This window comes from Sesamum indicum, linkage group LG12 (genome assembly GCF_000512975.1).
Source record: "Sesamum indicum cultivar Zhongzhi No. 13 linkage group LG12, S_indicum_v1.0, whole genome shotgun sequence".
Classification (NCBI taxonomy): Eukaryota; Viridiplantae; Streptophyta; class Magnoliopsida; order Lamiales; family Pedaliaceae; genus Sesamum; species Sesamum indicum.
Genome location: NC_026156.1, coordinates 4,464,638 through 4,476,613, shown reverse-complemented (window position 1 = coordinate 4,476,613; position 11,976 = coordinate 4,464,638). Strand labels below are relative to the sequence as shown.

The window sequence follows — 11,976 nt, the reverse complement described above, 5'->3', positions numbered from 1 at the left end:
GAGGATTAACTACATGTTTGACTTGGTGCTCTGTGAATCAAATTGAGTGTGTACTGGGCGTAGCATCTACAGTATCACATTATGAGTCAAATTGACATTATACTCGATCAAAACTTAAGTCTACACCTAATACTCCTAACCCTACCATTGTATATAGAAAGAAAGATGAAAAGTCACTGCCTCCTTAAAGGGAAGAAAATTCTCATAGTTTCTTACTTGATGTTATTAACAAGTAGATTTATGTTAAACGGTAAATGCATTAATAGAGTAATTAATATTATGTTGCAGCTGCAACTACAATTACGTCTCAAGCACAGATTCAATTACACATTAGCTTGTTTAGACTTGACAAATAGAAATAGCCTGCTAATAGTGCGATTTCAATTTTTTTAAAGCTATTCTAAACTTGAATTGTTATTGGCGATTTTATAAAATAATTTTTTGAATTGCCACTTTTAAAACTAAAATCAAATGTGCTGTTTCGGGCGGTCTTAATACTTATAACAAAAATAAGACGCTGATACTAACAAAAATAAAAAAAAATGAAACAAGTATTTGTATGTAGCTATTAAGAAATACCAACATGACGCACTATAAACCACCAACACTTTTCACAACTGTAAGTAGATTAAATAATAAGAACGTATATAGTAATCAAATAAGAAAACACTTAATCCAACAAAGGTTAAGGATCGGTTATGGACATATTAAATATATTATTAGGAAAACATATGGGAGAAAATAGAAGGCGGTAAGAGAGGAAAAAGGGGAGAAAAAAACAGGGGAGGAAATATAAATGAAAAATTGGGGCAATATCAAATGGACTTAAAATTTGAATGGGCTTAAAAAATTAAGCATATTTTTTTGGTGTAAAGTACAAATATAGATTTTACAAAGATTGGCTTTATAATATGGATCCTTGATAATATATGAACTTTAAGCTTATATAATTTGAATATGAATTCTCTAAAAAAATAATTATTTTGTCAAATTATTATATTATAATTATACCGTACATTTTACCCTAAATTAGAATTGAAATTTAAAAAATAAATTATAAAAAACGATTTGATTCGATTTGATTTGAACGGTTTGAATTTTTTGTGATCATCCCTGAATAGAGATAATTGATATACTTGGAATATGAAAATACTCCAAACAGATATTCGACTGCTATTATCCTGGGCCAAACCCAATATTCAGCCTATCCATCCCAAGGAGCAGACTACAAACTTATAATCCAATTAAGTCCGAAGCCCAATTATATAACAAAGCCCGGAGCTTTGGTTTCAGATTCGGTGCACCCAAGCCACGAAACATAAGATTACAAGTGAAGGAAACCCAAAAATACCAAAAACACCCAGAACCGTATAAGGAAGTCTCCAGCTTTTTAACGCTCAAATTTAGCAAAAACGCGCACAAAAAAGGGGAAAAGAGAAATTAAAAAAAAAAAGAAAATTGTCTGAAAAGAGTCAAGTCAAGTATTAGGTGCTTTATATAAAACCAACAAAGACTCGGGAAACCCATCACGAAACTAAATCAAATAAGTTAATTTTTTGGAAAAATTTAAAAGAAAAAAAAAAGTCAAGAATAGGGGAAAAAAAGGGGGAAGATGGAATTTGATAGAAGGAAGAGCGAGATAGACTACTCGTATTACTACCACAACTGTTGTTTATGCGTTGCTCTTATAATTTCATTATATTTCATAATTGATCTGTCTCAGGATCTTCAATTTTCTTTTGGGTTCCTTGTTTCTCTCTCTATATTTTCATATTCTCATTCGCAATCACACCTGTCTCTATATAATAATATCCCTTTTATGTTATTACTATTGTTGCATGTACATCACACACGCCTCAAGTTCCTCTCTTTTTTCTTGTTTTTTGTTTTTCTTTCCTAACAAGATAGGGAGGACGGATTTCTTTGTTTCCTTGTTCAAACCCTAGCCTTTTGGGGCAACTCTTGATTTCTAGGGTTTCTGCCCTGCGGTTTGATCTCTAATGGAGGCGAGTTCGGAGGGGGAGATCAATAGGAACATGAATCAGAGCCCCACGGAGGGGTCTAAGAGGCCTAAGAGGCAGATGAAGACGCCGTTTCAGTTGGAAGTGCTCGAAAAAACCTATGCAAGTATGCCTTCTTTTTCTTCTTAGGTTTTGTGGATGTTCTGGTCTATAGTGATGCTTTGTGTATGGGTTTATTTATTTGGTCATGTTATGAATTTTGGGTTTCTCTCTCTTTTTTTTTTTTTTTTGAGTGATCTGGTGATTTTCCTTGTATGTTCAATTAGGATTTTTTATTATTTTAATAGACGGAGATTTGTAATTGTTCATTTTTAAGTATTTTTTTTATAATATTTATTCATGATTTTGATTGAAATTACTTTTATAGACCAAGTGATGAAGACTTAACATTGATGAAGTTGTTGAATTGTAGTGGATTATGAAACCAAGATGTGTGAATTGAATGTTTGCTCGCGTGTGTGCCATTTATATGAGGAATGTGTTGGTGTGTTTTGATTAAATTTTACTGTTGAGTGATGGCATTTGCTATTTGTATTGTTCTTCTATGCAGCGGAGATGTACCCCTCTGAGGCGACCCGAGCAGAGCTCTCAGAAAAATTAGGTTTAACAGACCGGCAATTGCAGATGTGGTTTTGTCATAGGCGGCTGAAGGATAAGAAGGAGGCAGTGGGTATGGCAGCCATGAAGCCACGCGCTACTGGGTCAGGTGGGAGGAAGGGATTGACTGAATCCCCGAGAGAGGAGTTGATGACAACTGAGCCTGTCAGCGGCCATGGCTCCGGCTCCGGCTCCGGTTCTGGCTCGGGATCAGGTTCGAGTCAGTTTGATAATGGGGAGGATACACCAATGGTGCCAATGAGGTATTATGAGTCACCTAGGGCAATCATGGAGTGTAGAGTGATAGATTGTGTGGAGGCTCAGTTGGGAGAGCCATTAAGGGAAGATGGGCCAATTCTTGGGGTAGAGTTCGACGAACTGCCCCCTGGTGCATTTGGTGCACCTATAGGTACATGTTTTGTTGATTCTATCTTAAATATTATGGCTTTGGCATCAAGGCGTAGAAATGTACTGCAATTTTTATTCAGATATCCAGTTCTTTCTATAAAGTAAAGAAAAACCAAAGGATCTTGCTATATGCTGATTTTATGCATTTGCTCCAAGTGTTTGAATCTTATATCTGAGTTAAACCCGGGGCGAAACTTTTGTAGGCCTGAACTAGAGTACCTCTCTATTTCATTATATTGCAGAATCTTTTGGCATGGAGCTGAGATTCTTTCATGCATGAACCAATTTTGGCCTCTTTTTTTTCACACTACTGATGGGTGACTGTTGATGTGTGTAGAATTGATACCTTTGTGTTATATTATTGGAGATGCAGAACTAAGTTATGGAAAGAATTTTCTCTTTCTGAAATATGACATTGTATGTACAGCAGAGATTTGTTGCATGAGATCAAGCCTATAAAGTTAAAATTGTCACTAAATCTAAATTGATTTGGGACTGGAAGGAGGTTTTATGTGTCTGATTTTCTCGTTCTCAAGTTGCATTATGAGTTTGCTGGAAACTCAAGTTAAATTACTAACATTTCTTCATGTTGCTTATTTCACAGTGCCAGCAGAGCAGCAGGACAGATACAGAAATTCTTATGATACCAAGTTATATGGGCAATATGATGTGAAGCACATAAAAGTTGGTTCTCTATCTTCATAAATGATACTGAATACTTGATCTGTTTGTTTAATTTGAATATGAATGGTGATTGGTGATTAAGTCAGACCAGTTAACCTTTCTTTTGAACGCGCTTGCATTCCGAAGGTCATAGGATGATTGTTCTTCATGTGATTGTAATATTTACCTGACATGCATTCTGAGCACGCCTATTGCTGAAATAGAGTTACCGTTGTTGGTTGTTGAGTTGCATGGAACTTTTAAACTAAAGGGAAAATTGCCCCCACCCCCACTTCACCAAACTCCCCAAAAATGAATATTACAGAGAAAAGAGGAAGTTCCTCTGAGTAGGTACTTGAGTAGTTGACTGATTGTCTACTTCTACTTTATAGAGGACTAGTATCACTTCTTTCAATCAAATAAATAAGTGGTTGAAATTTTACAAATTTTGATCTCAGGCTTCATCCGCTGGTCCTCATGAAGCAGTGGAGTCCAAGATTAGGGCCGACACATATGGGCATGTGGCCCCAGCATACCTCTATGACCCACCTGTCGATGTTCCTACAACAAAAAGTTTGTCAAATATGCATGGAAATGCGCATCTGGCCAGGGAACATGGTGTTGAAGGGCAGACAAAAAGCATGGATGTATATTCTCAGCCAGGCAGGCAGATGCAGTTTTCTGTATCTCCGAGGAATGCAGATTTCGTGACAAATAATGAAGATAACCTGCATATGGAGAGGAAACGCAAGGTACCTCTAAGATTAGTGGAATTTGTGTTGTCAAATATTCCAGTGCTTTTCCACTGATGCAATTCAATTGTTAATTACCTCTTGTAGAGTGACGAAGCTCGAATAGCGAGAGAAGTTCAAGCCCATGAAAAGAAGATTCGGAAAGAACTTGAGAAACAAGATCTTTTGAGGCGAAAGGTTTGCACTTTGAGGTTTTATATTGAAACTGCACAAAACAGATGGTTAACTTTGCTGAATCTGGCACTAATTATAGTTGTTTTCCTTCCCAGAGGGAGGAGCAAATGAGGAAAGAAATGGAGAGACAAGACCGTGAAAGAAGGAAGGAAGAGCAGCGAATGATCCGTGAGCAGCAGAGGCAGGAGGAGAAATTCCAGCGTGAGGAAAGGCGTGAAATGGAACGGAGGGAGAAATTTATGCAGAAGGAACTTTTACGAGTGTGTTTAAACATTATATAATCTCTTCTTTTCCTCTTCTCTTTGACGAATGCTTTTTCTGATTTGGTTATTGACTGATAACCTTCATCCTTTCTTCTGTTTTCCCAGGCAGAGAGAAGAAAGCAGAAAGAAGAACGCCGCAGAGAGAAGGAAGCAGCAAGACAGAAAGCTGCAATAGAGAGAGCAACAGCACGGAGAATTGCTAAAGAATCAATGGAGCTGATTGAAGATGAACGACTGGAACTAATGGAATTGGCTGCTGCAAGCAGGGGATTACCTTCAATTTTGTCTCTTGATTATGACACTTTACAAAATCTTGAGTCGTTCCGAGGTTGGTGTTGCTTTCTATAGTTCTACGGAATATAATCAGAATAATGATCCTGGCTGTCACCTAAATAGTTAAAAGCACTAATTTCGAAAATGATATAATAAGCATATTAATGTACTGCATGGTTCTTAGCCATTGTTGAACTGTTGGACATTATATGAGAACTGGCCAAATTTCCTTGTTTGCACCCCCTTTTTCATAATGCTTTTGAGATATTACTTGTCTAATTATATCAAGACTCTTATTGGTTCCAGCTTATTTTTTGCAAAAGAACATTTATTGCTGTTTAGTCCTCCTTAGTTGCCTGATGTTTGTTAGCACTGAGTGAAACCTTCTGTGATTCAGAAAGTCTTTGTGAATTCCCACCGAATTCTGTGCAATTGAGAATGCCTTTTGCCATTCAACCTTGGATTAATTCAGAGGAAAATGTTGGGAACCTCCTAATGGTATGTATCTGTGACTTCTCTGTGTTTTCTCCCATGTTTCTCTTAGAATTAAGATGAGCTGTTCTTTCCAGAAACAAATATTTCTAATATTTTTTAAATGATGATTGCGCTTTCAGGTGTGGAAGTTCTGTGTGACATTTGCTGATGTTCTGGGACTTTGGCCTTTTACTCTTGATGAATTCATACAAGCTTTTCATGACTATGTGAGTTTCGAGACACATTTGGAATTTGATTCTGAGTTAGCTGATCTCCATTTTGACCTTTTTCTTCTAAAAATAACCATATCTGGCCTTTCTTTTGGCTCTTCCATTTGTGGCGGAAAGCATTAATACCATTACTCCCATTACCTTTATTTTCACTTGTTTTGGGTGTCATGCTCCTTGATCCTCTGCTTGCCAGGGTTTTGCTTTTTATTTCTCTCTCCACAAGCTTTGGATTTTTACTTTTCTTCTCTTCATTTTTCTCCCCTCTTCATTTTTGTGCACGCTTATCATTTCTCTTGGTCCAAGGAAGGTTTGTTAACCATTCTCAACTATTCATGCGCTTTTTCTCTTGATCAGGATGCAAGGCTGCTTGGTGAGATACATATTGCTGTTCTTCAACTAATCATAAAAGATATTGAAGATGTTGTTAGAACCCCTTCAGGTGGACCTGGGACTAATCAGTATAGTGCTGTTAATCCTGAAGGTGGACATCCTCATATTGTTGAAGGGGTAATTATCCATTGTAATACCATTCAGTTGTTCACTTACGATATTTCTTTTCAACTGTTATGTTAATTTTCCTATTATCATAGCAGGCATATGTGTGGGGTTTTGACATACGAAACTGGCAGAAGCATTTAAATCCCTTGACATGGCCTGAAATATTAAGGCAATTTGCACTCTCTGCTGGTTTGGGGCCACAGTTGAAGAAAAAGGGCATTGATCGAGTTTCCCCAAATGATAACGATGAGGTACTTTTGTTTCACCTTTCACATGTTATGCATCTAATTTTGCATGGTTTTTCTCCACCTGCATGTATATATATATATATCTCAGTTCTTGAGGTTGACTATTGTTACTAAGCATTGTTTATCCCCGATAAAAGTCCCAATAAATTATGAATGTCGTGTTTACTTCACTGTGATCCATCTGTCTCACAAGTCCCTAATCTCACAACTGCATGACTATTCAACCATAAACAGACTGTTGAATATTGCAACTACATAACCAGGACAGGCACTTGTTTGTCCTGTAAACCCCAGTGTCACAACTGCACAGCCATGAACAGACTTCTAAATAATATCACTGCATCACCTATCTTTCAGAGTAAAGGTTGTGAAGAGATAGTATCCACTCTGCGAAATGGTTCAGCGGCTGAAAATGCTGTTGCAATTATGCAAGAAAAAGGGTTCTCCCTCCAACGCAGGTCCAGGCACCGGTTGACTCCAGGAACTGTTAAATTTGCTGCTTACCATGTTCTTGCTCTTGAAGGAAGCAAAGGTCTAAATGTGATTGAGCTTGCGGAGAAGATTCAAGTAAGTAATAGCTGGGATTGTGTAGGCTCTGCGTTTTCTCCGATTTTCTAATATTTTTCCCTTAACAGAAATCTGGACTTCGTGACTTGACAACAAGCAAGACTCCGGAGGCTTCTATATCTGTTGCCTTGTCAAGGGATCCAGTACTTTTTGAAAGAATTGCTCCTTCTACATATTGTGTGCGGCCAGCTTTCAGAAAGGATCCTGCTGATGCCGAGTCAATTATCGCTGCAGCAAAGGAGAAGATACAGAGATATGCAAACGGTTTTCTAGCTGATCAGAATGTCGATGAGGAAGAAAGAGATGATGACTCAGACAGTGATGTCGCCGAGGGTACAGAGGTTGATGCTTTAGCTACCCCATTGGCTGACAACAAAAATACTGATGGCAATGAAGTTGGCTCCTGCTCCAGGAATGGCAAGGACAAGCTCCTTGATGATACGGCTCCACGAAATGGAATATGTAGTGTTGGTAAGAACTCACATGTTTCCTTGCTTGTGGCTGCAACTTGTCTTTGCTTTCTTCAAGCATGGAAACTGCAATTTAATATCACTAATTAGGCAATTGATGTTTCTGAAGATATTGCGGAGGCTAATCCTGATCAAGGTGTCGAGATTGATGAAAGCAGATCAGGTGAACCCTGGGTCCAAGGACTCACCGAAGGAGAATATTCTGATCTATCTGTCGAGGAGCGTCTCAATGCTCTTGTGGCCTTAATTGGTATTGCCAATGAAGGGAACTCAATTCGTGTAATTCTGGAGGTCTGATGTTCTAGTATTGAAAATTGAAAGTAGGAATTACAGCTTCTAGTCTGTTGAATTTTCTAACAAATGAAATTGTTGCAGGACCGGATGGATGCTGCAAATGCTCTTAAAAAGCAGATGTGGGCTGAAGCGCAGCTAGACAAAAGGAGAATGAGAGAGGAATTTATTACTAAGTTTTATGATTCTTCTTTCAATGCTGTGGCAGAGGGTGGTCTGAGTCCACTAGTTGCTGAGAATAAAATTTATGACCTGTCAGCAACCACTTTAGGGAAGGATGATTCTTCTGTTGCAGTGGAGGATGTTCGTAGTGCTGTTGATAATTCTGCTCAGGATATATCCATGGGTCAGTTTATTTCCCCAGCTCAGCAAAATGGACATACAACAGAGAGGTCACGGTTGCAACTAAAATCTTATATTGGCCATAAAGCAGAAGAACTGTATGTTTACAGGTCCTTACCGCTGGGTCAAGATAGAAGGAGAAATCGTTATTGGCAATTTGTCGCTTCACCTTCTTCACAAGATCCCGGTTCTGGCAGAATTTTTGTTGAATCGCCAAATGGCTGCTGGAGACTTGTTGACACCGAGGAGGTAAGCTCGTGCTTATTGAGCCTTTAACTGGCCCTTTCTTTTTATTTTTCTTTCTGGCCATTTAATTAGGTTACATGTATCTTGCTGTTGTTAATGGACAAATATTGGCCTTGTGGGTGTGTTAAGTTCTGGATGAGGGAAGAAATGTAATGATGGCCTTGTCTCTTGGGAAGCAATTTTATCTTTTGCCTTTGGGGTGGGAGTAAGGATGATATTCAGTTAGATTATTCTTTGCAATAATCTCTCTCATCTACCTTGTTTTGTTGTTATTTTCCCTATCATAAATGAGGTAGTAAGTTTATTAATTTTTTATGCAGGCATTTGATGCTCTTTTGACATCTTTGGACACTCGTGGAACTAGAGAATCTCATTTGCATATAATGTTGCAAAAGATTGAAGTATGCTTCAAGGAATGTGTTCAAAGGGATCGGTTATTCCCTAATATTTTGGACCACAACAGAATCAAAGACGGACTAGAAGCTGTTGAATTAAACTCTAGCCTTGCTTGTGAAAGCGTTGAGAGTCCCGGCAGTGCAGTTTACACATCAACCTCTGATATATGTGAACCGTCACGTTCCTTCAGAGTTGATATGGGAAGGAATGAAACAGAGAAAAAGAACTTTTTGAAGAGGTATGAAGATTTACAGACTTGGATGTGGAAAGAATGCCTCAACTCAACTATCGTGCGTGCTGTGGCATATGGAAAGAAAAGATGCTTGCCTCTATTCGGAATTTGTGATGTTTGCCTTAGTACTTATGATGCTAAAAGGGGCAGTTGCCCTTCTTCACACCGAAATCATGATAAGGTTGGTGCAAAAGGAAATTCCTCCCAGCAGTTTGATGATGAAAATAAATTTATGGATCGGACTGATTATATGTCAAACTCATCTCCACTGAGAATTAGATTGATCAAAGCCCTTTTGACTCTCCTTGAGGTATGGTAACAGGGTACCTTTACGCTCTCTGCATGTTTAGGCATTTTTTCAGATGCCAAAGTGTGTTTATACTGCTAATTACCTCACTACATCTGACAGGTTTCTGTTCCTTCTGAGGCTCTTCATTCTTCTTGGATGGAAGACCGTAGGAAAACATGGGGCTTAGAGCTGCAAAATTGTTCGTCAATTGAGGGTCTTCTACAGGTGTTCAAACTGAATAATAATCCTTTGACATGATTCCATAGCGAAATGCACGCTGTGTGTTACTTCAAATAGTGCCCTGAACTTGTTTGATCCAGGCACTTAGTATCTACTCTTCCTTTTTTTTAAGTCTTTAGTTTAGATACTGATATGAGACTGACTGACTGGTGTTCTAAAATTTTTTACAGATCCTGACACAGTTTGAGGGTGCTATAAAACGTGATTATCTCTCAGCAGATTTTGAAACAACAGAAGAATTAATGTGCTATTGTGACTCATCAAGAGGTGCTGCTTATGGATTTAATTACACTGGGTCTGTTCCTCAACTCCCTTGGATACCGAAAACTACTGCTGCAGTGGCTCTCAGGTTTTTGGAGCTGGATGCATCTATCTTCTATACCCCGAATCAGAAGGCTGAGTCTCATGATGAAAAGACAGTGGAGGCTCTTCCAGTTGAGTCTCTCTCTCTCTCTCTTTCTCTCTTTCTCTCTTTCACACACACATACACAAACACAAGCAAGCACACATGCATACACGCACTCTCATATCCACGTTATGGGGAGTTTGAAGCAGAAAGTTCGTTTACCCTTCAATCTCTGCACTTGAGTTTCTTGGACACATCTTACCCTTTGGGCTTGAGGTAATTTATAGTCAGTTCAAAAAATTCCATTAAATATGCAGGTTACAAGAAATATAGAATAAATAACAATTCAAGTAACAACAGCAGCAAACTATTTATTCTCTTTGAACTCTGAAAGAATCATGCAACGTTTGCCACACTAGAAGCATTTTTACTGCATAATGGTAGGAGTATTGAAGGCTGGAGTGCATATATCATGTGTGATACACCTCATTGACCTCATTAGCAGCTTGCCCTATCTATTTGCTGTGTGATGTGTCATCAGTTGGTTGATGATTCCGAGTATTTTGTCTTTGGTCACATTTCTCTAAAGCCATGGGCTTTTAATTTATTTTCTGCATGCAGCAGAAGTTCGCATTAAGGTATGGTTACACAAAGGACATCCAGAAGGCTGAAGCTATGGAATTTGACAGACATGGATCTATAAAAGAGGAAAACTGGGATCATTTTCGTGATACTCCTGGCAGCTCTGGAAACAGGCAAGTGATTCGTGGACGAGGTGGTGGCCGCCCACGCAGGAGGTCTCAGAAAGGACTCATGGGTTCAATATCACAATCGAGCAGGCGGGTTATGAAACAAGGCGAGACGTTGAGTCAAATTCTTCTCGAGCAGGGAGTAAGAACTCCTGGACAGAAGCATGGACGGGGTCGTAGAACTCTTAGGAGGAGGAGAACAGAGAAGAAACTAGTTGTGGAGACTCCGCAAGATTACTTAGATGATAGGGACACCTTTAAAGATGTTGAGGAAGAGCCAAGAAATTCTGGCAGAGAGGAATTGGATAATTTTAGAACTCGAAGTATAGTTGAAAACGATAATAGTAGCAACAGCATGGAAGCTGGTGATTCAGATGATAATGCTAACGAGGATATGTATCATTATGAAAAGTGGAATGGAGCAAGTTACGGGGCCATTGCTAACAGAAGTAATGAGATGATGGAAATGAGTGAAGAGGACGCAGATGAAATTGAAGATGAAAATGGTTATGATGAAGAGGACGGTGAAAATTTGGAAGGTGACATGGAAATCAATGAGGATGACTCGGACAGAGATGTAGGAGGAATGAGGGATGAAGCTTCTGATTCTTCGGATTCTGGAGATTACAGTGACTGAGATCACTTCAGAAGGTTCAATCGTTTGACCACAGTATAAGCAATCCATTGTTATCTTTCTTTTGTTTGTATTTTTTAGAGATGCAGCCTTTTGAATTGGCTGGTCTGGTGTAAAATATAGAGGAACGAAATATTACCTTTTTGTGCGGAAATCCTGATTAAAGTGTTAGTCGACTCAGCGGGCGAATTCACAACCACAACTAATCATAAAGGGCCCGTGTCTGCAACAATAGCAAGAGTTGCAAGTTTATCAGGATTTTATATCGAGTAATTAACTGTAATTAGGTCGAGTATACTCACAACTGCAAATTATAATGCTACAGAGTTTGGATGGAGCTCTAGACCTAGTGTTGCTAGATGTTTTCAATTACCTTACCCATTCTTCTTCATGTCGAATCTATGCATGTTTCTATTTTGGCTATTGCAAGAATCATACAGAAGAAGTGAGATTATCGGGCTGCATCGATAAACAAACATGGTTGCTCTCCGCGTTTGAGTTTTCCGTAGCATCTTGCTCAGTTGTATGTGTTTTCTTTTCCTCATTTTATACTTTCGCTTGTTAGTAAGGTTC

At 38.6% G+C, this 11,976-nt stretch overlaps 1 protein-coding gene across 2 annotated transcripts; it reads left to right on the top strand.

The window, feature by feature from the left end:
- On the top strand, positions 1,560–11,782 carry LOC105175572 (homeobox-DDT domain protein RLT1). 2 transcript variants are annotated; one of them, XM_011098055.2, is made up of 19 exons: positions 1,560–2,127; positions 2,572–3,027; positions 3,631–3,710; positions 4,148–4,441; positions 4,529–4,618; positions 4,711–4,875; positions 4,984–5,206; positions 5,549–5,649; positions 5,766–5,852; positions 6,210–6,362; positions 6,449–6,604; positions 6,959–7,168; positions 7,237–7,639; positions 7,748–7,929; positions 8,014–8,520; positions 8,838–9,455; positions 9,555–9,659; positions 9,845–10,108; positions 10,642–11,782. In XM_011098055.2, exons 1-19 carry the CDS (start codon positions 2,001–2,003, stop codon positions 11,404–11,406), a joined length of 4,986 nt encoding a protein of 1,661 aa, XP_011096357.1. In that variant the 5' UTR covers positions 1,560–2,000; the 3' UTR covers positions 11,407–11,782. The 2 variants fall into 2 exon arrangements, with proteins under 2 accessions (XP_011096357.1, XP_011096358.1); XM_011098056.2 differs by having other exon boundaries at positions 1,562–2,127; positions 10,645–11,782.

Coding starts and splice junctions, on each gene's coding strand:
- LOC105175572 (XM_011098055.2), top strand. CDS start 2,001: ATGGAGGCGAGTTCGGAGGGGGAGATCAATAGGAACATGAATCAGAGC. Junction 4,876..4,983: donor TGCAGAAGGAACTTTTACGA/GTGTGTTTAAAC, acceptor CTGTTTTCCCAG/GCAGAGAGAAGAAAGCAGAA. Junction 10,109..10,641: donor AGACAGTGGAGGCTCTTCCA/GTTGAGTCTCTC, acceptor TTCTGCATGCAG/CAGAAGTTCGCATTAAGGTA.